We start from the raw sequence: 26351 nt of genomic DNA on the forward strand, positions 1-26351 counted from the left end.
ATTGCTGTGGCTTCTCTTGTTGTGGAGCTCTAGACACGTGGCTTCAGTAGTTGTGGCTCGCGGGCTCAGTAGTTGTGACTCGCGGGCTCTAGAGCGCAGGCTCAGTAGTTGTGGTACACGGGCTTAGTTGTTCTGTGGCATGTGCGATCTTCCTGGACGAGGGCTCAAACTCGTGTCCCCTGCACTGGCAGGTGGCTTCTTAACCACTGCGCCACCAGGGAAGTCCATTCTTCACCTTTTAAAAAGGGGGGTTGAGCTTGATCTCATATGCCTTTCTGCTCTGAAGTCATCCTATGCAATTTATTTTCCTTCATACATCCGCTTCTATGTGCTCTGGGTTGTGCCAGGTTTTGTAGTTTATAGCAAAAGAACTATGACTCTTGTCTTTGACAAACTAGTCTTGATGGAGAATAACTCACAGCACTCCTACTGAAAGGAAGTAACGTGTAAGAGCTGATGTGTTTACAGTACAGCTTATAAACTCACTCATGCATTCATTCCCTGCTCTCATGATGTTTGCACTCTACTGGAGAGACAGTAAACCAGTTAACAAGTAAACATACAGTCGACTAAATGGTGGAAAGTGTCACAAAGGTCCACAAACCAGGGAAGTGTATGTGTGGAGGGTCTGATTGACTATTTCACATGATGTGACAAGAGAAGCCCCTCTTTTTTTTTTTTTTTTTTTTTTTTTTTTTTTTTTTTTGCGGTATGCGGGCCTCTCACTGTTGTGGCCTCCCCCGTTGCGGAGCACAGGCTCCGGACGCGCAGGCTCCGGACGCGCAGGCTCAGCGGCCATGGCTCACGGGCCCAGCCGCTCCGCGGCATATGGGATCCTCCCAGACCGGGGCACGAACCCGTATCCCCTGCATCGGCAGGCGGACTCTTAACCACTTGCGCCACCAGGGAGGCCCGAGAAGCCCCTCTTAATCGAATGAATGAGAAGTGAGAGCCAGTCGGAAGTGAGAGTGAGTGAACCATATGGTCTGTGTAACGTAGGAATGTGGGGAAAAGCATCCCGGGCAGAGGGAACAGCAAGTGCAAAGGCCCTTGGGTGGGAGCAACTTGGCTTACCTGGGAAGAGTGAGGAGGCTACTGTAGCAAGACAGGTGTGTGTGTGTGTGGGGGGTGAGTCCACTGGTAGAGGGAGGGGGAAGGGAATTCAGGGCCTTGAAGGCCATTGTTAAGGCTTGGCTTTTCTGCTGAGTGAGACAGAAAGCCATCAGAGCGTGTCAGTGGGGTTGTGATATGATCTGACCTGGGTTTTCGAAGCATCACTCTGTTACATGAAGATCAGGAGCAGAAGAAGGGAGAAGAAGGTTAGGAGGCAGCTGCAGTGATCCTGGTGGGAGGTGACTGTGGGCTGGACCAGGTGTGGTATCAGTGGAAGTGGTGAGAAGTGCTGAGGAGGTGGCATTTACCGTATTTATCCTGATATCTTCCGTTGATGGAGATGGAGGAGACTACGTGAGACATCGATGGAAGAAAATCTAGAATTTGGTTTTGTTCCCGTTAAACTGAAGATGCCTTATTAGGACATCAAAGTGTAGGCGGCAAGAAGGTAGTTGGATAGATGAGTCTGGAGTTCAGAGGGCAGGATCACGCTGAAGATATACAGGCGGGATCTAAAAGCCACAGCTTGGCTGTGATGGCCACGTTAAAGGCAAAGAGTATGTTGGATGGAGGTGACTGGGCATTAGGACGCTGGGAGTCTAGAGGAGATGAGGAGAAACCAATGAAGGGGACAGAGAGGAGGACCGGGGAAGTGGCAGAAAATAGGAGAGTGTGGTGTCCCTGAAACCAAGGGAATAAACTGTTGTTGAGAGTGACCAGCGGTGACCTAAGATGTTGAATGAGAGCTGAGAATTGGCCAGTGTTGAAGTGATGCAGCACATGGAACCCGCCGTCCTGCTCATAATTTTTCCCCCATTACATACTTTTCACTGCAAGATTTAGTGAGTCCTAAGCGTTTTCACATAAGGCAGTCATTTCTTTTATTTATCTATTTATTTTTGGCTGCGTTGGGTCTTCGTTGCTGCACTCAGGCTTTCTCTAGTTGCGGCTAGCGGGGTCTGCTCTTCGTTGCGGTGCACCGGCTTCTCATTGCGATGGCTTCTCTTGTTGCGGAGCACAGGCTCTAGGTGCACAGGCTTCAGTAGCTGTGGCTCGCTGGTTCTAGAGCACAGGCTCAGTAGTTGTGGCGCACAGGCTTAGCTGCTTCGCAGCATGTGGGATCTCCCCGGTCCAGGGCTCGAACCCATGTCCCCTGCATTGGCAGGCAGCTTCTTGACCACTGCACCACGAGGGAAGTCCCCGATAAGGCAGTCATTTCTGAGGGCAGTTTGTCCTTGTGACTGGCATGCATATTTATTATTAGTGGCAGTATTCATCGTGGAGAATGTTGTCAAAGCGTCGTCTTCACCGCCTCCGCCTCAAAACTTGCTTATTCGTCTATTCATTCATCCAAGAACTAAGTCCCAAAAAATACTTACGAAGCGCCTGTCTTATGGCAACCCAGGTTTTTCCCGAACGTCTGATTTCTCACGCGCGGGACTGTGCCTTCCTTCCTCGTGACACCTGGCCTCAGCGTCCCCGCAGTGGGGTTTTTCCAGCCTGCAGGGTCCAGCCGCAGTTCTCAGCGTCCGCCCCTAGAGGCCGGAAGTCGGGCAGCGGGCGCGTCCCTCCCCCGCCTGGGAGGGACGCTTTGGAAGATCCAGAGAGATATGCAGATGAGGTGGGCGGGCAGTATGTAGATGAGGTGGGCGGGCCGCGTGGGGTGGGCAGCCCGAGTCGAGGTGGACGGCGTGCGTGGGGGGCGGTATGTAGATAAGGTGGGCGGGCGGTATGCAGATGAGCGGGCGCAGAGCGGCCGGCGGTCGCGGGGACTGGAGGCGCCGGCCCTTTCTTTGACTGGAGCGGACCCGCCGGACGTAGCCGCCTCGCCAGCCGGAGCCGGCGCGAGCTGCCGCGCGGTGGACACGCCGTCCGAGGCGGCCGGTCGGCCGCTGCCCGAGGCCGCAGAGCATGGGCAACCACTCGGGGCGACCCGAGGATCCCGAAGCAGGTCGGTGCGGCGGGTGGGGGGTCGCCGCACCCCCTCCCGGCCGGGCGCCCTTCCCCCACCGCCCTGGGCCGGAGCCGCGGTGCCCGCGGGCGCCGAGGGGCGCGGACGGCGAAGTTCCCGGGCGTGAGTCCCGCCTCTGGAATGCGCGCCGGGGGTGGTGAACTCACCTGTGTCCGCGCCGCGACGGGGAAACGCCGCCGGCTCACCTGGCGCCCGGGCCCGCGGGCGGGGGCGGGGCGGGGTGGGGACGGCCGAGGGGCCGGGGTCGCCCCTGTGGCCGCGTGGGCAGTTCGTGCGGACTTTATGGGCACTGTCCGTGTGCGTGTCACACTTTCCAGAGTCCTGTGGAAGGTGGCGGCCCGTCAGCAGGTCTGTTAACTCATCCTCAGACCCGGGGCTGGATTGTGACTGTTTCTTACTCAAAATAGCCAGTGCTTATTCTGGGATACCGGCGCTTCTCCGGCTTATCAAATTTTTATTTGCTCAGGGATTGGGCGAGCTGGGTCGAAGACAGCTGGCCTCTGGTTTTCATCTCCTGTTGGTCATCCTGACCTCCTAAGCAGAGTTAGATGCTGCTGACCGCGGGGTCGCGTTTACAAACAGAACATTTCTGTACAGTCACACACGCAAACGGGATTTCCTTTAGCCCCCAAAAGTGCATCTTGGTCGGTTGGGGAGAGATGGTCCAACTGGGACTGGAGTCCTGGGCTGGCAGGTGACGGGTCTGTGTTTGTGGGACAGAGTCAGAACTCGGAACACTTTTTCCAGCGGGTGATTTTAAAATTTGAATTTGAATGAGGAAATGGAAGCTCTGAGAGGCGCAGCGAATGGTCCAGGTGACTTAGCCTTCGAATTGGAGGCAGGGCCGTTTAATTAAGACCTGGATCTCAGACTCGGGACACTGCTCTTCACTGACCTTGGCAGGGAGGCCAAGCAGGGCCAGGCCACATCCTTGAGGCTGGGCAGAGGCGGGTGCCTCCCTGGCAGCTGTGGGACATTGGACTGGTATGACAACCGGGATGGAAAACTTTGCCACACAGGGAGACAGACCGCGAAGAAAAACTTTAGAGATGGGGTTACTTTATTGATTACGTAGGGGTGACTTTATAAACTGCACAGCACTTATCCAAACTTCTTTGGGCAAAATAGCCAACATTTGCAAATTAATGCAAATTTGCGTGTGTCATAAACAGCCCTGTGATAAGCTACTAGGTGAAGGGTATGTAACATTTTAAAAACACCTCTCAGTAGTACACACTTGTTCTGTGTATTATTTCTTTAGTGTCAAAACTGTGAAGAGACTGTGCCCTTTGTTAGAGTTTTTAAGAGTTATTCATTCAGGTGCTTGTGTTCCGATTTCTAAGTGACCTTTTAATTGTAATTTAATTTTATTTTTTAAATAAATAAATAATTTATTTTATTTTTGGCTGCGTTGAGTCTTCGTTGCTGCGCGCGGGCTTTCTCTAGTTGCGGCGAGCGGGGCCTACTCTTCGTTGCGGTGCGCGGGCTTCTCATTGCAGTCGCTTCTCTTGTTGCGGAGCACGGGCTCTAGGCTCGCAGGCTTCAGCAGTTGCGGCACACAGGCTCAGTAGTTGTGGCTTGTGGGCTCTAGAGCGCAGGCTCAGTAGTTGTGGCGCACAGGCTTAGTTGCTCTGCAGCATGTGGGATCTTCCCGGACCAGGGCTCGGACCCATGTCCCCTGCACTGGCAGGTGGACTCTTAACCACTGCGCCACCAGGGAACGCTGATGGATAGGAGATGAAAAGGACACTTTATGCCAGTGAGTTATTTTATTGCATTTTTCAGAGTACATATAATTTCAGAATGGGAACTCAGGCTGATTTGCTGCGAGTAAATATACCCAATTAGAAAGTCTTAGGAAGGATTATAATGCTAGAGTATTGTTGGCTGAAAGTGTGTGTATAACTTTAGGTGATCTCCATGCTGTGATGAAATGCTATAGAATGCGCCAATGAGATCCCGGAAATGAGAGTTTAGTTAAAGATTAACGAATCCTCAATCCCCTTTACCACCTCGCCCGCATGGGAAGCATCGGGGCCTCCCACTGGCAGGTGTGGTGCATTGGACTAACATCAGAGCAAGTGTTCTGGCGGGGCATCAGAGCAGGGCTCAAGGGCGGGCGGTAGAAACAGGCAGACAAGGCAGAGCAACGAACGCCCGAGTATGATTTTCACACCCATCTTCTGTCGTGTCAGTTTTGTCCTCTGAGGCGCAGACCCTTAAACAGAATCAGGAATGAAGGAGGGTTATCAGAGGGGAGAGGGAAGGGGTGGGAAGCAGGACCGGGCCTGGAAAGCCTGTGGACCATGATGCAGACGCACCACCTAGGAATGGAAAAGGAGGGAGCAGCAAGTGTGGGCAGAGAACCGTGCAGGTCCGACCAAGTCCTGGCCAGCTGCCTGGAGCCCCCAGCAGACCGCCCAGGAGAGGAGCCCCAGCTCGGGCAGTGATGGCCAGTCCTTGGTCCTCTTGCTGGAGGCTGCCTGGGAGGAATGTGCCTTAGGCCCAGAAGCCAGGCTGAGTCCCAGTGGCACTGACAGCTGGAGTGTCAGCTGACCCCAGTCCTTGCAGCTGAACACCAGGGTCTTTGTCGAATGGAGATCCAAGTGGCGCACCTCCTGGCTGACTCCCTCGGATCCCTGACCTCGGTTACTCGGACAGGGAGGGGCTGTGAGAGGGTAAATGAGGTAAAAGCCCCATCTCCAACCCCTACCCCACCCCAGCCCCCTCTGCGGGCAGGCCTGAGGCAGAAGGCGGTTCTCAGCTGCTGCTGCTTTTCTAGCCTTGGAATTGGCTGCTGTGATAGCAAGAGTCTCTTTTGTGGGGTCTGCAGTCCTCTGAGATGAGTCACTTTTACTGTGGTGTTACAGGATGGACAGGAGAAATGAATCAAGCAGAAGGCATGAAAGTCTGCACGGATGAGGGCAGCTGGAATCATAACGTGTTGATGACCACACCTCTTACTTCCTAAAAGATCTCAGTTAACAGTCTTTCAGTTTCCAACCAGGTTGTTGGTGCTTGCAAGTCAGAGAGGGCTGCTGGGCATAGTCGCGCGGGTTGCGCACTGTTCAAAGGCAGCTGGGAATAAAGAAATGAGTGGGCCCGGGTGGGGTTGTATCGCTCTGGAGAAAGAGGTGCCATTTTGCCATTTTATGTTCACACAGAGGTACCCAGTATGCTAAAGGAGGCGTTAGTTTCTACTTAGGTTTAGAAGCTTAGAATGCTTTTCCCAGTCTCACAGCTAGCTGATATCTGCTTACTCTTTGCTTTAAATTTGCATGTATGTGTTTAAACAGTGGCTACCAATGATAGGAAACAAAAGTAAAAGCTTCTCCCCATACTCCCTCAGGTTCCACTCGGGACTGGTTAGAGTTAATGCTAACTGTGGTTAAAGACGAATCCCACAATAGCCCCTTAAGACAGTAAAAGTTGATTTTTCGCTCACGCCCCAGTCTAGGGGGAGGTGGGGGCCGTCCAGGGAGTTGTAGGGTTCTTAGAGGCTCAGGCTGGGGAACATTGTCTTCAGGGTCTGGCTCCCCGGTTGTGCCGGCTCTGGTGGCGGTCAGGAGAGGGGAGAGGGCATGAGGGTCCTGCGGGGGCTGGTGGGGCCAGGCCTGGACGGGGTGCCCGTCATCCCCACCCGCATTCCACCGGCCAGGCTCAGGGCTGGAAGGCAGCTCAGTCTCAACCACATCTGTGTCAATATTTTCTTAAGAAATTTTAGTCAGAAAAATGGAAAGATATATATAGTTAACAGCCATAGACCCATCACGTAGAGTCTACAATTAACATTTTGTTACATTTGCTTTATCCTTCTATTCATCCTGCTATCCATCCGTCAGTCCCTCTTATTTTTTGATGCATTTCAAAGAAATGGTGGTTATCTCTGTAATTCTACATAATATGCTATACCTATGCTATTTCTTGACTTATTAGCTTTGAAGGCTGTCTACTAACCGTCACTGTGCAAGGTGAGGAATTCAGCACATTTTTACTGCTGTCTTCCTGTCCTCCCCCAGTCCTGCAAGTCATACTGAAATTTTCTAAATCTATTGTTAGTAAAGTGTTAATGGTGGAATACAGTTGTTGGTGTTTAGTTGTTCACTGTAAAATTCTTTTAACTTTGCTCGATGAAATTTTCATTCAAAAAACAAAAATACTAAGGAGATCTTTTATTATTTACCACTTGTATTTCTTGACGGTAACCAACTTTAAACGGTGTCCTTGGCTGGGTAAAGGAGGATGTGCTGTCTCTAAATTTCTTCTGCCTTTTCCCCTACATCCTCCATACCCTATCCTGGCCTACTCTCAACCTTTATTTTTACATGGCTAGAGCATTCTGTTTCCTAATCAGTATCATTAAATCTTCTGTGCGTGTTTGTAGGTTGATTGTAAAAATTGAAAACCAATCAGCATTTAAAATATTAGGATCCCATGTGTATTATGTGCTGGAAAATCAGGTAGTGCATTTAGATGTAGAAGAGAAGGAAATGCAATCTTAGGTCATTTAACTTATAATCTGTGACAGACAATATTACTTTAAAAGAAAAATAGAATGAGTAAGGAGATTGGAAAGTAGTATATTTATTGATACTTTGAAAATTATCTTAACATGGTTTTACCCTCTTATCCACCTCGATTTTATGGATTCTTGTGGAGAATTCATTTTCTTAGAGACACAAGGCATGGTGGTTGAGAGTTTGGGCTCTGGAGCCAGACTCCGTGTTCAAATCCCAGTTTTGTCACTTAGTAGCTCTGAGACTTTGGGCAAGTGAGTTAAGCTCTAGAAAAGGGGATAGTAGACAACCTACCTCATGGGGTTGTTGTGGTCATGAATAGGTTGGAACACATGATGGGTTAGAATAGGCTCACGCGTCACAGAAAGTGCCTGGTAAGGTTTAGTTGTTACTATTCTAGGCCTTCTGACTTGATGTTTCCGTTTGGACTTGGTTGCCTTCTGGTCCTGTCTCACTCTCCGGTGAACCCACTGCTTTTTGAATCCTTTTTCTCTTTTCCTGCATTCCCTTTGCTTTGGCTGGAATATTTCCTGTGATTCTCTCTGTTGCTGAACTTTTATATATTGTATCATCTCTATGTTCACATTTTTCTTCCAGTTTTCCTATTGCCTTCTAAAATTTCATCAACTCTGTTTTCTATTTCCAATGTATTTTTTTGTGCTCTGTTTTATCTTATTCATAGCAGTTTGGGGTTTTGAGTTAAGGGAGGAGAGGAGTGGAGTTGGTAGGAGGGCTTGAGCCAATGAGTTAGTGGCTTCTCTTGTCCTTAGTTTTAGATTTCAAGGATTCATCAGAGTTTTTACAGTAGTCACAAAGAAGAGAATATAGCATGCATTTTTCTCAGATGTATTTTGTTCCATAGAAGAATTTCAGAGTGGAACTAGTGTCCTCAGAGACATACTTGGGAAAACGCAGCCTTTTAGGATTAAAAAGATATATATATCAAAGATCAATGATAACCCATAATAAAAAAAAAAGGTGAGAATATCAGATATATTTGTTACTATAATAAATGTGAGTGGGTTAAACTCACTTAAAAAAAGGGCCTCCTCCTCTAGATTAAAACAAAAAACAAAATATATGTGCTGCAGAAAAGCATATTCAGATGTTAGTTTGATTCTTAAAATTAAGTCAGTTAAAGTTGTGAATAATAAGAAACGAATTCTAAAGAAAGCTTTCAATTCAGCATCTTGTTATTCTATTTGTAACTCAAGTAAAATTTAATAATCATTATTTAAGGGTGATTTATTAATCACTATTTGATTAGTATTTATTAACCAAGTTTTCAAACTTGGTTAATAAATTTTAAATATTTTAAATTGTGTTTATTTAATATATTTAGGTACCTGTTAAAGTCTGACTGACAAGTCCAGTTTTTAGAAGTCTTATACATTTAATAATAATTCTTAAGAATATAGTGTTTCTTAAGTCCTCTTATACATCCCCAAACACTCACACATTCTCTCTTTATATGTGTGTGTATATAGATGCACACTTTCAATTACACATTTTAAATTAGAATCTTGAGGCTGATCAGTAACTCTTGGTAGGTCCAGTTCTCTTAAACATTAAAACACGTAATTCCAAAATGCAGGTATTTCTTAATACATACTACTATTACTACTTGTTTAATTATTCTGAATATTTTTCTCCTTGATTCTAACCTCTCAAATTAAAATATGTTTACTTAAGTGTTTTACTCCAAATAATAAATGGTATTGGGATTTCATCTCATATAATTTTGGGGTTGCCTTCTCAGTTTGCTGAGGTTTTTTAACCAGCAGAGATTTCTGGCAGGAACAGGGACGGGATTCTTACCCATAGCAGGCAGAGCACCTTTTGCTGTGGTTGGGGCACATTCTTGAGCAGTTGGGTTTGCGCCCATGCAAAGATAATCCACGCGTGATGCACTGCCTCAACCTTTATCTGAGGATATCTCTCTATGCCTTCAATCTTACTGATAGGGTAGAGAATTCTAGTTTCAAAATCCTTGTAATCTCTCTGTGACACTAACTTCAAAACTTGAAGAAGGAAGTGGTCATAATGCCCATGTACCTTAGATTCAAATTACATTTTACGTAATTCCTGTAGCTCCTGACAGGAGTCTGAGACCTCCATTCAAATGGCTGGCCGTATCACTTGATTAGGGCTTGCACGTCTTTGGGACTTAAAATATGTAAACGTTTTCCCATCTGACTCAGAAGACCTTTGACTTGATACAACTCTGCCTGCCTTTCTTAACACTTTGTCTCTTAAGGCGGTGTCTTTCTTGATAGTAAAGCAAAATGTGATTTAATTGTGGCTATCGCTCACGCCTCTGCTTGGCTTACAGTGTGACTGTAGTATCAGTTAAAGACACACACCACAGAGTACCTTAAATCAGACAGGACCTTCTTTATTGATAAAAGTACAATTCAAGAAGAAAAAGTAGCAGTTACAAAATGCAGTATACTAACTAGCAAAACCGTGGAAATGATTAAAGCAAAAGCTATTAGAAATGCCTGAAAAAACTCACATGTGAAATGAGAGACTTCAACCTGTGCCTTACAGTTTTTGTAGATTGTTCGTGGAATGGTTAAAACATTGATCTGTTCTAGACCAGAAAGAAAACCTTATTACCATCTCTTAAGGGAAATTTTACTGGTCACTGTGTGATTGTAAGGCACTAAAACTGTAGGAATAAAAATTGAAAATTTAAAAATTTAATCCATCTGGGTACAGCGTGGTGTGACTACAGTTCATTATAATGTATTGCACATTTGAAAGTTGCTGGGAGGGTAAATCATTTTGTAAGTGTTGGTGACTGATGATAACCAGACTTATTGTGGTGGTCATTTCACAGTGTGTACAAATATCCAGTCATTATGTTATATACCTGAAACTAATATAATGTTGTTTGTCAATTATACCTAAAAAAAAAAACTGTTTGGAAATTGATGCAAATAGGAACTAAAAACTATAATTCACATCATTTAGAAAAATAGTTATGAAATACTTCATAAAGTTACAAATAGCAAGCAAATTCATTTCTCTGAAAGCTTTTGTTATCATAAATGAAGTGCAGAAAATTAGAAAATAAACAACAAAAGATATCTGGGAAAACAGGAGGGAGTTTTTTTTAAAGGGGCAGAAATTAATGAAGTAAATTATGACAGCATCTGTTCCCCCTTCTCCTACCCTCAGCACTTGGCAGGTGGCCTGGCACATGGTTGGCACTTAGTAAATATTTGTTAAATGAATATATGAATTAACAAAAAAGAAAAAACCGCTAGAATTGAAAAATCTAAGAGTAGGTCCTTTGTTAAAACAATAAAGTAGATAAAGCTGTAGTTAAACTTAGAAAAAAACCCCCACAAATACCCCAAATTAGTAATGTAAGAATGTAATCAGAGATGTGGAGATTTTAAAAAGAAAAAAATAGAAATTTTTGATGAAATTGAAATTTTCTAGGAAAATGAAATTACCAAAATCAATTCATGAAGTAATGAGATACTTGGGCAGAAAAATAATCTTGGAAGACATCACAAAGTGACTTAAGAAAAAAAGCTCCAAAAAGAATCTTGAACCCAGATGGTGTTACAGGCAGAGTTTTTCAAAGATCAGAAAAATAGAATTTCTGTGCTATTTAAAAATGTCTAATGCATCGTTTCCCAAAGATTATTATATTAAGAAGGTGCAGATAATGGTTTAAGGTATATACTGATGACTAGTTCTTATTTTAATAATTAAATTAAAATGTGTTAGAAAAACTGTAACTAGTTCATCGAGTCTGTGTTGCTTAGGACAGGGTTAGGTTTTTAAAAAAGTGAGTCGGGCCTCCCTGGTGGCGCAAGTGGTTGAGAGTCCGCCTGCCGATGCAGGGGATACGGGTTCGTGCCCCGGTCTGGGAGGATCCCATATGCCGCGGAGCGGCTGGGCCCGTGAGCCATGGCCGCTGAGCCTGCGCGTCCGGAGCCTGCGCGTCCGGAGCCTGTGCTCCGCAATGGGGGAGGCCACAACAGTGAGAGGCCCGCATACCGCAAAAAAAAAAAAAAAAAAAAAAAAGTGAGTCGATACTAAGTTTATGCAGAAAAATATTAAATATACAATAGGACAGGTAAATGCAAATACAGCCAAAAATGTAAAGGTGATACTCAAATAACAGAAGCTTGAAAAATACTCCAAAGTACATAAAAGATGGAGAGCATTTCAATTTATTTTGACAGAAGCAGTGCTAATACTATCAACAATCATCCTGATACCAGAGCCTTTCAGAGAGAGAGGAAAAAAGAAACCCGGAGGACAGTATGGAGTGCACATCCCGGCTGAAATATAAGCCAAATTTACTCCAGCGATGCCTTTTTAAAATATTACACCCACTGGTTAAAAAAAAAAAAAAAGGTTAATTCCAAGAATGCAATAATAGTATTATATAAATAGAATTTACAACATCAGTAAATTTAAAGAGGAAAAAAATTCATCTTACTGTATGTCAGTAATGCATTTAATAACACTTAACATCTACTTCATAAACATTTAATAGGAATGAATGGATTCTTTCTTAAGATAATAAATAAAATGGTCTGAAAGCCACACACACCATGCTTAACAGGAAACTAAAAACATTCCTTCAAAGGTCAGGAAAAAAACAGTGGTGCCCATAGAGGACGTTGTTTTCAGATAGACTAGCCAAGGCAGTAAGATTTTTTTTTTTAAGGTTTATTAAAAATGAGACAAAATTAGCATTATTTATAGAGACTGTAATTCTTCTGTTATAATAGCCAAGAAGATCAACTGAAAAACTATTAGAACTAGTGAGAATACAGTAAGGTAACCAGCTTGGAAATGCATGTATAGTCCTATATGTGCGAACATGCATATACGTGCGTCCATGTGTGTATGTAGATGTGTGTAGGACCGTAGCTTTCTTTAAGTTAATGATAACCGGAAACAAGGGTTTATTAAAAGGTCACATTCATGGCGTGAGCCTGGGGAGAAATGGGTGTGTGAGGCCCTCTGTGATGAACTGTGAGCTCTCCACTCTGAGCTGGATGCTCATGATCACAAGATGGATGTCCCCTGTTACACGGAGGAATTATCCTTCACATATTACAGGTTTTAAGGTCAGAAACAGTTGCTGAGTTTTGTAAAATGCTTCTTGGGCATCCCTCTTGAAATTATGATTTTTCTTTTTAGGCAGAATAATGTGATGGATTTGAAATTTTTCACCTTATAATGAAATTTTCAATCAGGTTTTTCTTAAATCCTCCTCTTGGGAAAAAAAACCTTTTTAACAGGAAAGGTGAATTATCAGTTAAAGCTTTTCTTGGTCCCTTGTTGCCTTGTATGTAAAAAAGGGTGTGTGTGCAGGGTTTTCTGCTACCTTTTTTTTTTTTTTTTGCGATACGTGGGCCTCTCACTGTTGTGGCCTCTCCCGTTGCGGAGCACAGGCTCCGGAGGCACAAGCCCAGCGGCCACAGCCCACGGGCCCAGCCGCTCTGCGGCACGCGGGATCCTCCCAGACCGGGGCACGATCCCGCGTCCCCTGCATTGGCAGGCGGACTCTCAACCACTGCGCCACCAGGGAAGCCCTTCTGCTACCTTTAACATTCTGTGACTTTGGGGATGGAGGAGAATGGGATTTCACCTGGGGAGTGTGTTGCCCGAATGTGCTTTAGGTATGAGATTTCTAGTCTGTTGAATCCTGTTTTACTTTCTTTAAGTGTTGTTACGGCTTCAATCAGCTGAGACCAGACTGTGTAGTAGTATCATAGAAGCAGCATTAAAACATGGAGAATTTCGAAGGTTTCAGTGTATCCTTATGAAGACCTTGATGGCAGCTGTCCCTTGTATTGCCAGGGAATTTTTGAATTCTCAGGAGAAAGTAGGTTTGATATTTCAAAATTAATGCAGTTGGCCAAATATTTAAAATTGAGGTTAAAAAAATCATTTAATGTTATGAAATTCAGAAAAGCTTCTTTCACAGAAAGAGTTTTTCTGCATTCCACACCACTACAGAGATAAGCCAGATATTCTGGGCTGAGGACTCCCTGGGGGGCTGGCCAGGACATTGCCCTCATCGTCTCCTTCCCTGCCTGTCACAGAGGCCATCCCCCTGTCATAACTCAGATCTATTCGTAAATATTCTCTTACCAGTGTCCTTCTGCCTCTGCTCATTTTGTAAAACCCGTGCTCTGTTTCTCTAGTCTTTTCTCCTTTACCCCTTATCCTCCCTCATTTCCAGCTGCTTGTTCCAAATTAAACCTAATTACGATGAGTGTTAAGATTAGGGGTTATGATCAACTTGGAAAGTAAAGTCATAAGTTTTGACCTGAAACTATAGCCAGGAAAGAACCAGTGCCAACCACCTTCAGAGCCCTTGAAAATCCCCTTTGTTTTATCTGCCAAAGAATTCATCTCCTTCCTCTAAATGGTCCTGCTTTTCTCTCTGGCACCAGTAGCCACATTAAAAAACAAAACAAAACAAAACAACTTGGAAGGTTAAGTTATCAGCAGTCTAACCTTCTCTTCTGATTTATAAACAGATGAACAAAGACCCTATTCAGAGGCTCACATGGGCATAGAACTATCATGAAAATTATCTGTTTGTGGTTTTATTTTGGTCTCTTCTGCCCTCTCTTCAGTCTGAGTGCGTTACACTGTGCCAGAGTTACGTGGAATTACATGCTTGCAAGCTGGACCAAAGATGTGGCAGAAGAGCGTCTTTCTGCAGGTTCACAGTGTTGGGGAGGGGTGTGCCTTTGTGTGTGTTGTGTGTGTGTGTGTCCCTCACAACTTGCCTGGTATCCTAACCTTCTGTGGCTTTCTGCTTTTGTGCTTTCTGCCTTGGTAGGGATTTTCAATCAGTAATTCTAGGCGATTAAGAAAAAAGAAAAAATGAAAACGAAGAGATAACAGTGATTCCATTTTAATGTGATCTGTACATTAAAACAACCTCTTCTCTGTAGTAAATTCTGGTATCCGGAGTCTTACGCTACCCACTTCAGATGCAAAATCATCCCCAGAAGTATTACCGACGTCCTCCTTTTGTTTACTCAGGTCGTCACTGTCCATGTCAGTTCTGTCCCCAGTCTTGACTCTGGGGTGCCCTGGGGCTCCTTGATGGCTGCGGTCAGTCCACACGGGGTCATGTGTTGGTCACATTCTGGCCTCCCCCCGTCACTTATCTCTTGCCGCAAGTGTGTTCCCATGCACCTGGAAACCAGTAACCAAAGCTGCCAGATGTGTCTAAAGCAGAGGTGCTTCTCCTGTTGATGAAAGAGTGTGAAGTTTAGGGCCCAGACATGTTTACCGTCTCTGGAGATCTCTTCTTGTTCCCGTTAATGACAACACCGCAGGAGGCCCAAGGGCTGTCCAGGTAAGCCGTAGCCAGGGCCTCCACGCGCACCTGTGTAGTCACGTGCCGTTCCTGCCTAAGGCGTGGCCTCTGTGTCCCGTGACCCCCCCTCCCCCGGTCCTTGCCCCTTTCCTGGGATGCTCCTGTCACCGGACTCAAGCCGGCCGCGGGTTACCCTGCCCGCCACCGTCCCAGCCAACGCCCGCCGCCCGTTGGTTTACTCTTGTTACCTTCACCGTCAAAAGTGCCGCCATTGGGAAGATAAACGATACCTTTAACCTCCTCCTCATCCTCCCAGGCCTCAGCTCACATGTGGCCTCCCCAGGTGGACCTTTCCCCACCAGCCTGGGCAGGCTCCCTTCTCCCCCCGCGGGGGCAGGGAGGGGGGAAGATTCTTTGTGTGGTTGCTGAACGGCCCCTGGGGCGGGGCTGGGCTGGGCTGGGGTTTGTGCGAAGTAGTGAAATTTAGGCTTCTTTCCGTGAGAGGACAGGCCGGAGCAGGGCCAGACCGGGAGGAGGGAGAGAGGAGATGCTTGGGGGGGCCGAGGAGGGAGGTGAGATGGAAGAGGAGAAAGGGAGGAAGAAACAAGGGGACATGGTCTGTGTGGGAGGGGGGAGTCACTGATGTGATCCTGGGCATCGTCCCTCAAGGAATTCTAATCCCCTCTTCCCCTCAAGGCTGTAGCATCAGATTTGAGTGCTTCAGAAATGAGACAGTCAGTGTGCACAATGCAGGGAGGGGGTTGATTATACACGGATTGCGTGAAATAAACTGCGTCTTCTCTCGGTGATAGGTCATATATTACACAGAGCCCTGGATTCAGAGACAGACGCTGGAGGTTCATTTCTCCTTTTTTGACCCGGTGGGTTTTCATGTTGATCAGATGAGGGCCTGAGCTGTATTCATGACGCCCCTTCCACCTTTTAGAAGAAGTGCATGATTCCATGGGATGCTTTGGAGACGCCAGACTAGAAGGCATTTTGAGTTTCTAGAGTACTGTTTTTTTCCCCCCAATTGCAGGCCAGAAAGGAAAACTTCCAAATAAGGGTGCATGAGCTACTCTGGGAAACAAAGGGAAATCATACTAAAATACAAGTCTAGCCTTTGCCTTGGCATGAAAAGAATGCAGACTGCTGACTGACCTAAAGGTTTCTGTTTTATTTCATATTTAGGTGAAATGGGCAGCTTTGACCATTATTCCCAAAGAAGTTGCTATTTAGACTTTAAAGGTGTTTGTGTAATACCAAGTGGATTATATTATCCTTGAGAGCCTCGTGCTCACTTTTATCTATGAAACTGCCATGCTTCATTGTCTGTGTATCAGGAGCAGCGCCTGAAAGCCAAATTTAGAAAAAATTAATCTAAGCCCACAGATGTTGACAGTAGACGTTCAGTCAGCACCCCATCTGATAACCATCACAGGCATTGCTAGGTCACTTCCCCACAGTGTAGCCGTCTAAACAGAAGGAACGGTTCAGTAATTGTGGTGATTTGACTCACTGGGTAGCACCAGACGGAACCGTCAGGATTACACCCAAGGATGAGAAGCATGTGATGTCGAGGGGGATGAACAAAGCTGAGTGCAGAGTTGTGTGTGTGCCGATTATGTCTTTGTGGAAGTACGGTACAGAGGATGTGGATGGGCAAACCTCCTTTACTTCTGGAGTGTCTGGAAGTTTTGGGATGGGGCCTGAGCTCCACATGTCATATTTCCCTCCACTCCCTTTGGCTCCTTACTTTGCCTTTCAGACCTTTATTTACCTGTGTGGATCTCTTGGCAGTTGAGCTTTTGACTTCTGATTGAAGAAATAATAAGACGAATTAAAATGAAATAAGACTTGGGACTTCCCTGGTGGCGCAGTGGTTGAGAATCTGCCTGCCAGTGCAGCGGACACGGGTTCGAGCCCTGGTCTGGGAAGATCCCACATGCCGCGGAGCGACTGGGCCCATGCGCCACAACTACTGAGCCTGTGCTCTAGAGCCCGTGCACCACAACTACTGAGCCTGCGCTCTAGAGCCCACATGCCACAACTACTGAGCCCGCGAGCCTAGAGCCCGCGTGCCACAACTACTGAGCCCACGTGCCTAGAGTGCATGCTCCACAACAGAGAAGCCACTGCGATGAGGATCCCGTACACCACAACAAAGAGTAACCCCCGCTCGCCTCAACTAGAGAAATGCCGTGCGCAGCAACGAAGACCCAACGCAGCCCAAAATAAATAAATAAACTTATATATATTAAAAAAATGAAGTAAGACTAAATTAAAAGAAAGATTATTTTAAGATCAAATAATTAAATGAACACACTACACACGTGTAATGAGGTTATAATGGATTGTTCTGGTTGCTTCCGGGGAAATAGGCCTCAAGACAGAGATTTGTGTGCAAGCAGGTTTATGGGGGGTCCCCGTGGAAACAGTACCTGTGAGGGGGCCACGGAAGTGGGGTGGCAGAGGGGGAGTGATGCAGTCACAGCCGCTGTCTGTCAGTCCTGGGGGAGGTGGAGCTGGGACAGTCCTCACACTAGTCCCATATTGAGGCCGGGTGGTCAGACCTTTGGGGGAAGACCCCAAGGGAGAATCTGTTTCCTGGCGTTTTCCAGCAATCTTTCATTTCCTTTACGAATTCTGCCCTGAAGGGAACACTCTGATGTCCTGAAAGCAGATGAAGATCACCCGGAGTTTTCTTCCTTAAAAAGTTCAGTTGTGGGGAGTTGGCTCCATGCTGACCACAGGTCCTGCCCGCACAGGGACTGGCTGACTCAGGAGGTCAGTGCGGGGCCTGACTCGCTCTGTACCCCCTGGGACACGTGTGCCGCAGGCCGGGCGGGGAGGCCAGGTCACTGCTTGCCCTGCAAAGTCACAGGCCTGGTGATGCCTGGCAGAGTTAAGACATACACATCTGGGCCCCGGTTCCCGGCACAGAGCCCCGAGATCAGTGGAATTTCTGAGTGATGGGGTGAGGGGAATGTCTTTTCTTAATTGTAACGAGCTCCTTCTTCCGTACCTGAGGGCGGGGCTGATGGCAGAGGGACCAGCGGGCGGGCGGGCGGGCGGTGGGAGGCTTGGGACTCCTGGGGCGGGGAGGGGGTGTGGAGGGGTTTCACCACCAATGGCCAGGGATCCCATCAATGTTGCCTACATAGCGGAACCTCCCTAAACTCACTGTGGGCTGTGGAGCTTCCGGGCTGCCGAGGGTGTCGAGGGTGTCGAGGTGCTGGAGACTGTGGCCCCCCTGGATGGGCTTCTCTTCCATCCAGCTGTGCTGAGTTGTGTCGTCTGCAGTAAACCGGTGATCTACCTGTTTGCGGAATTCTGTGAGCGGCTGTAGCGGATGATCAAAGCTGAGGGGGAGGCTGAGACCGGTGGTTCATAGCCGGGTGGTCAGAAGTACAGGCGACAACGTGGGACTTGGGACAGCACCTCCGGGGGGTGGGGGGAGGCGATCCTGGGGACTGAGCCCCTACTTTAACCTGTGGGTCCCGGGTTAAGTCCAGATAGTTAGGGCAGAATTCAGGCGGCTGAGAGAGGCGGCCGGAGTGGGGAACCCACCCCTCTGGGGTCGGCTGTCGGGGTGAGTGCAGCCGGGAAGCAGGGTTCGTTCTTTCCAGCCAGGGTCCTCCCCACATCCTCCAGCTCAGCCTGGCACCTTCGCTGTGGGCTCGGCACCTCCATCTGCAGCGCCCCCCGGAGGATGGGGAGCCCCCAGTCGGGGCCCGTCATTCCTAGGCTCCAGCCTCTAGCGCCCTCGTCAGACGTCGGAGCCCTCCCTCCTGCCTTTGCTGTGGGCCATCCCGGCTCGGCTCACACCCCTGGTGGTGCTTTGCCAGGTAATCGGTGATCCCTGAAGTCCGTTAACCCTGTTCTTTATCTCAGGTTAATTTTCTCCCGTTGCTTTCTTCTTGCCATCTGGCTTTCCTACAGTGCTTAGGTTGATCTCGCTGATCGTCCTCCATGTCTCTTAATTTAAAAAAAAAATTGTATTCATCCCATTATCCTTTTTCTCAGGATTTGGAGCGACTTTCCTTAGCTGGTCTTCTGACTCACAGACGGGTTTTCTGTCATGGGCAGTATTGCCAGGCATCAGTATTTAGCACCTGAAAGCAGTCTTTCCTGAGGCCAAGTTTCCCCCTTAAAGGAAGGTGTTTTCCTTTCAGATCTTACTGAAAATAGGGAAGGGAGACTTTGCAAAGATGTGTTTCCCCACTGGCCTTGCCTTGTAATCTGGGAACCATGACCGATTTACTTCCGGGTGGGTCAGTGCCGCTGCCAGCCTTCAGTCACCCACCTCCCTTCCACCTGCTCTCCTGACCAAAACAAACACTTCTTACAGGTCCTGGGGCTTCTCTGACTGCTGTCAGCTCAGGTCCTCGTGCGGGGAGTGTGCGCTGGACTGACCGACAGGGCAGACAGACTGGGCAGGGGTAAGAGGGAGGGCTGGATGCCTGGGAAGGATAGACCCCAGGCAGCTTCCCCGCAGCCTTCAAACAGCCCCTTCGGCATCAGGCCGTCGGGTTTGCGTCCCCGTGTGAGTCGGACTATGCAGAAAACAGAGCTGCACCGAGCATGGCAGGTCGAATAGAGAATAGTCCTTTAATAAGTTCCGCCTAATTTAAAGTATATGTATTCCCTATGTCTTATGCAAACGTGCAAATTCCTGCAGGTCCCTCCCTCAGTGTGTACGCTGTTTCTTCTTAATATTCAACAGCCTGGGCTCTAGAGCAAGAATTCCTGCATTCTTATCCTGGCTTCCCTATTTACCAGCTGGGTGATCCTAGGCTAGTTGCTTAATTTCTTGTTTTGTTTTCCTTCTCTGTAAAATGGGGATAATAGCACTTCCTTAAAGGAATTCCTAGAACAACGTAATGTTCTTAGAACAATGCCTGGAAGGGGGAATAAGTTCTCGAAAAATGTTAATAAACATTAACAAATAAATTATCAATAAACTTTAATGTCTCAGTAAATGTTAACCCCTCCTCCTCTTCCTTCTCCTCCTTCCTCTCATTTTCCTACTTACTTTCCATCGTTTTCCTTGAGGTAGACAGTGGTTCGTTTATCACCTGATGTTTGACAGAGTGTGTCCCCTGCTGCCCTGTCCTCCCCTCCCCTCCCCTCCCCGTGCCTGCCCCAAGGTGCTTTTGGTGTGGTCAGGAGTGTATTAGTTTCCTATTGCTGCTGTAACAAACCCACAAACTTATGGGCTTAAAAGAGCACAGATTTATTTGCCTATAGTTCTAGAGGTTAGATGTCTAAAATCAAGGTGTTGGCCGGGCTGCATTCCTTCTGGAGTCTTCAGGGCAAATCTGTTTCCTTGCCTTTTCCAACTTCTAAAGGTCACCTGCATTTTCCCTCCACCTTCAAAGTTCCTCCTCCAGCCTCTGGTTCTATAGTCACATCTCCTTTTTCTGTCTTTGACCCTCCTGCCTCCCTCTTACAAGACCCTTGTGATTATGTTGACCCCCTAGATGATCCAAGATAATCTCCCCAAGTCAAGATCCGTAATCTCATCACTCCTGCAAAGCCCCTTTGCCATGTGACATATTCCCGGGCACCGGGGGTTAGGAGTGGACATCTTTGGGGCATCATCGTGTCTACCACAGGGAGGAAGACACACAGTAAACCTCGTTACGGCGCACTCCCTCCACAGTGCTGCCCTGAGCAAAGAGGTGTGGAACCCAGACCAGGAAGCAGTATTTCTTCCTGGGGACATTGGGGAAGTTTTCACAGAAGAGGGACATTCGAGTGAGTCTTTCAGGATGAAGAGGCCTTTTGGGGGTGGAAGGGCCTTTCGGCAGAGGGCGCAGCACCTGCCAAGAAGTGGAGCTGTGCGAGAATGCAGCAGTGTGGAGGGCTGGTTAGCTCTTTGTTGTTGCTAGAGCATTAAGGAGGGATGGGAGGCAAAGATGTGGAGGTTAAAAAGGCAGTGTGCTGTGGTCCGGGGTTTAGAATGTATCCTGTGGAGAGAGGGGAGCCAGTGGAGCTGTTTTGGTAGTTAATTTTAAAATACAAGTGTCTTGTCTGATTACGTAAGTAATACATGCTCATTTTATAGAAAATGAAGAAACTAAAGAACTGTGTCCAGACAATAAAAAATCACTCATGATCTTGCCACTCGGAGATCATGCCTCTTGACATTTCTGTGCGGTGTGGTTACTGAGCCTTTTTGATACGCACTGTCACACGGTTAAACTGTATTTTGTATTCAGATTCACATCCTGACTTCTTTACAGTGTATCATAAAGTTTGTGTCATTAAATATTGCCAAATATTCTTAACATCTCCGTGATAGTCTATTGTTATGTATGAATGTGTCTAAGTTTCTGAATATATCCTTAGGCTAAATTATTAGATAGATATTTACTTGGCCAAAATATAAGATCATTTGTAAACCTCTTGATAGGTATTCTGTGTCCTTTCTGGAAGTGTTATAAAATACATGCAGCTGGGTAGGAGGAGAGCGTTGGTCTCATGGTAGCCTTTTGCCAGTGTTATTCTGATCCTAAATGATTTCTCCTAATTAGATAGGCAAAAAAGTATTTCATTGTTTTAATTTGTGTATCTCTTGAATTTCATATATTTATTGGTCATTTTTTCTTGTGATTTGTCTATTCCTGTCTTTTCACAATGTTCCATTGGAGTTTTAGTATTATTCTTGTTTATTTTTTGGCATGTGAACACTGCCAATCCATTTCTGTTCTATTGTTGGAGATAATTTGTACAGGGTTTTTTTTTTTTTTTTGGTAGTATATTAATTATTCAGTTTTTTGAAATATAAAAGTCTTTTTTTTCCATTATGATTTCTAGCATTGTTTCTAGGCTTAGAAAGATTTTTCCTTCCTGAAGGTCAGATGTTTTGGGGTTTCATGTTCCCATTTTTTAATATTTATGTCTTTAATCCATTTGGAATGTACTTTGACATATGTTTTAAGAAAATGTATTTAAAACATTTGGCAATTATTCCAGCAGCATTTACTAAGCAAGATTTCTTTTCCTCGCTGATTTGAATTTGCCATTTTTTATCTTATGTTAGACACTTGTATATTCTTGGATATATTTTCTGTTCTCTATATTTTGCTCATTGGTTGTATGATTTTAATTGTTGTAGCTATGCAGTATCTTAGTATCTGACAAGGCAAGTTTTCTTCATTGTAATTTTTTTTTTACTGTTTTTCTTATTTATTCTTCCAAATGAGTATTTGAGTCACTTTAGCTGGTTTCCAAAACATCCAATTTGAATTTTAGCGAAATTGTATTACTCTAGGAGGGAATTAGCACATTTTCCAGTATAGAGCTTTTCCTTCTAGGAATGTGATAAATGTCTTCATTAATTATCTTTTGTATTATCTAGTAAAAATTTTAACTTTCTTCCCATAAAGGGAGAAATGAATTAAAGGCGATGTGTGTTAAGATTGGGTGGTTGGGAAAATGGTGATATCAGTAAGAGAGAGAGAGAAACAGAGGCTGAAAACAGGGACATCCGGAGGAGGGTGTGAGAGACAATGTGAAGAATTCACTTTTAGAAATGTTGAGTTTTAGCGCATGGGCACATCTGAATGGCTCTGCGTCTTTTGTTAAGCTGCCATCGATTTGTGTAGGGGAAAGTGGTTGCTGCTCAATGGAGATGGTCTAAGTACCTCTGTCCCCGCCCCCCAGGGATGCTTCCTTTCCTCCAGGAGGGGTGGACAGCCATGCTAGTATCTTTTACAATTCATTGTACAACAGGTGTGTTTGCTGTCATCCCTGCTGTGCTGCCCTCAGTCTTTATGGAGTCCTTTCTGGGTTTCATCCTCTTAACTGTTCTGTCTCAGGATGGCGCTTTTCAAGATGATGGGGTGAGATTGACTACTCCCTAATTTCTGAAATGCTGGTGTACTCTTTGTTGTTTTATTACGTGCTGTTTATTTTACTAGGTTTGTAGCTTCATCTGTCTGCTCCACTTTCTTCATCTGCAAGTCCACCAGCTCTGTTGGGATGACCTGTCTTCACTGCTTTCATTGGTCTGTCCTGAAGACCCAGCTTAGTTGTGATCCTTTCCTTGACCACCTCCCCTGACCCCCTGGGCTGGACCCAGTGCCCTTCTGTGCTCCCAAGTCTCTCTTTTTACCACACTGTATTGAAAGCACCTCTTTGGGTATCTGTTACATACGTTCCGGCATCAATACCGTGTACCAGGGTGCTTGGCACATACAACATATTCAGGAAAGCTTTGTTAAAATGCATATAATCTGGGACTTCCCTGGTGGTGCAGTGGTTAAGAATCTGCCTGCCAGTGAAGGGGGACACGGGTTCAAGCCCTGGTCCGGGAAGATCCCACATGCCTTGGAGCAACTAAGCCCGTGCGCCACAACTACTGAGCCTGTGCTCTAGAGCCCGCAAGCCACAACTACTGAAGCCCGCATGCCGCAACTACTGAAGCCCGCATGCCTAGAGCCCATGCTCCGCAGCAAGAGAAGCCACCGCAATGAGAAGCCCGCGCACCGCAACGAAGAGTAGCCCCCGCTTGCCGCAACTAGAGAAAGCCTGTGCACAGCAAAAAAGACTCAATGCAGCCAAAAATTTTTTTAAAAAAGCAAATAATCTGAGCTACATTCATTCCAGGACATAGATATAGAGAAATTACACAGGTGGTTGGAAATCTTATAGCTGGAGATTAATATTTGGGCATCATTCACATGGAGTGGCTGTCTGACACTTCAGAGGCGGGTTATGGAAAAGATGCAGAAAGGGAAGAGCAGAGTCAGCACTCCCCACCCTGCAACGCCCCCTCCCCCTCCCACCCCCGCCCAACCCATCTCCTTCGAACCTTATTTACGTCTGGAGTTGGGATGGAGATGGTGTATCTCAGGCCTGGTCCCCTCTTCTGGCCACTGCTCAGGACACAAGCGGTTTTCAGCATAGGAGAAGCCGCGGTGTGTCAGGTAGAACAGCTCCCTCTGCCCTCCCTGCCTTCAGCCTGGAAGGGGCCCCTCGTCCCGAAGATCCCAGGAACCTGGAGCGGGCAGGAGCTGGCAGTTGGGAAGGAGCACGTCTTCTCTGTTTATTCTCAGAGACGTGAGCTCAGACTGAAATGTTCCCCATGGCTGGGTGGAGGGGGTCCCAGTGTGCCAGCCCGTTCACTGCTGGGTTCCGGAATGAAACTTGCTCTGTGTGATGATTTGCCGCTGCCCTAGAAGCATTGCTGTGTTAGGATGCCGGGGGCCAAACCCTTTTTTTTTTTGCAAAGAACAAACCTGATCCACCTTAAGAGAGATTGAATAACTTGAGCTAGAAACCTCAAGCTGAACATTCAGAATAAAGAGACAGAAGAAGGCATTCACCAGAAGAAAGTGATAATTCTCAAGAAGTTAGTATTCCTGATGAAACTTTTACAAGATGAAATACAAAGGATCACAGCCCCTACTGAGAACTGAATTAGTTTTCTGGAAGGAGTGTCTTATAAACACAAAGATATTGATATCATGAGGTGAATAAGGGAAGATGCTTGAGGTCAATCCAAGAGACCTGATCATTGAACACTAGGATTTCTAGCAGGGAAAAAGGAACAGATGGAGAAGACATAAAGAGGGACTTCCCGGGCTTCCCTGGTGGCACAGTGGTTGAGAGTCCGCCTGCCGATGCAGGGGACACGGGTTCTTGCCCTGGTCAGGGAAGATCCCACATGCCGTGGAGCGGCTGGGCCCGTGAGCCATGGCCACTGAGCCTGCGCGTCCGGAGCCTGTGCTCCGCAACGGGAGAGGCCACAACAGTGAGAGGCCCATGTACCATAAAAAAAAAAAAAAAAAAAAGGACTTCCCTGGCAGTCCAGTGGTTAGGACTCCGCGCTCTCACTGCTGAGGGCCCAGGTTCCATCCCCAGTCGGGAAACTAAGTTCCCACCAGCTGCGTGGCCCAGCCAAAAAATTAAAAATAAAAATAAAATAATCAATAAAAGGGAGAAGACATAAATAAGTAAAGGGAGAAGACCTGAGTCGAAGAAAATTTTAGACGTCAGATGAAGAGGGCTCACAGAATTCTGGAAAAAGACATAACTTGGTGGCTAGACTGCAGAAATGAAGATAAAAGTCCTGGCAGCTTCTCCACAGGAGGACAGTCCAGCTTTGAGGAGCGTGGGGATGGCACCAGGTGCCCCTGCCCTGGGGGCTAGGGTCACATCTGTAGGGACGAGTGACTCTGAAGGTCTTCGCGGCTTCCGTGCCAGCCCTGCGGGCCTGGGTGCTTCCCTGCAGCCACGGCAGCTGGTTTCGGTTCCTTGAGAAAGAAAACTCAGCTCGTAGAGGCCATTGAGTAGTTGTGGACTTGTCCCGAGGGCTGGCGAGCGAGGCTCGGCGATGCTGCAGCCAGGAGCAGCGCGCAGAACCGCAGGCAAGGTCGGCTCCGGCCGGACATGCCACTGCGTGTGCAGGAGCGTGGCCAGTGTGCCTGGCCCCAGACACGCTGGCACCGGGGCCACGGCCAGCGCCTGAGCCACCGCCTGCTGGGACCTGGAGGTCTTGCTGCAGCCACCATGCCTGCCAGCGAGCACCCCTGCCTCGGTGTCGCCGTGCAGCGGGAATTCCGGAGTCAGAGTCCAGGGCAGGCGCACACGACGTCAGGACAAGGGGCCTCCCTGGCTGCAAGGTGGAGGGCTGCAGCTGGGAAAGCAAGTGGGTGACGTTCTCAGCTGATTTGATGCGAGGTGGACCCTGCCCTCCCCCGGAACTCACAGAGTGTGGAAGTCCCCAAGCACAGGAAAGAAAGGGTGCCGGATGCAGCCCCCCCTGCCAAGATGAATCAGTCCAATGAATCAGGGCAAGAGAAGGGTATTTTTAGACATGAAGGACTTATGTCCCCTACTTGAGCAAATATTCAGACGTCCAATGAGATGCTGGTGATTGGATCAGTAGAAATATGGGGGGGGGTGAAGAATTCAGTAAACACTGCACACAAGTGGAGGATGCTAATGTGGCTGAAAATGTGAAGTAGGATTCCTGAAAAGAAGGATTGCCCTCTCAGGGAAAATCTAGGGAATAGCCCAGAACTAAGAACTCTTGCCTACCTCAGCAAAGCCCAGGCTTGCGGCTGGGGGCATTCAAGACATTCAGATGTAAAATTACTGTGAAAGTAATCTCTTCTTTGTTGGCAAGGGATTGGGGGCATCGTTATTTAATTTTGATGAACGTGTGGTTAGGACTGTTAGGAATGCCTGGTAACCACAAACAGAATAGAAAAGCTAGTTTTCTCCAAATAACAGGGATTGAGGGTGGTCGTGAGGGGTAGGCAGGCCACAGAGGAATGGGGAGAAACAGTACCAAATCAGCCAAAGTGGGGAGAGGAAAAATGGTGAACCAGGAGTTAAACAGTAAACAAAATGAAGTGGAAACAATAAAGCCAAAGAAACAGCCTCACAATAAGTATTCTTAAGCCAAATTCACCCA

General features: G+C 47.0%; 1 protein-coding gene across 2 annotated transcripts in view; it reads left to right on the forward strand.

Annotated features, from left to right (window-relative positions):
• The first annotated feature begins 2865 nt into the window (after positions 1 to 2865).
• SPECC1 (sperm antigen with calponin homology and coiled-coil domains 1) overlaps positions 2866 to 26351 on the forward strand; it is a 136922-nt gene continuing 113436 nt past the window's right edge. For both annotated transcript variants that reach the window (XM_060082820.1, XM_060082821.1), the window contains exon 1: positions 2866 to 3064. In XM_060082820.1, the coding sequence (XP_059938803.1) occupies positions 3025 to 3064 (40 nt within the window). In that variant the 5' untranslated portion in view covers positions 2866 to 3024. The remainder of the gene's footprint in view (positions 3065 to 26351) is intronic.

This window comes from Mesoplodon densirostris, chromosome 18, assembly GCF_025265405.1.
Source record: "Mesoplodon densirostris isolate mMesDen1 chromosome 18, mMesDen1 primary haplotype, whole genome shotgun sequence".
In the NCBI taxonomy this organism is placed as follows: domain Eukaryota; kingdom Metazoa; phylum Chordata; class Mammalia; order Artiodactyla; family Ziphiidae; genus Mesoplodon; species Mesoplodon densirostris.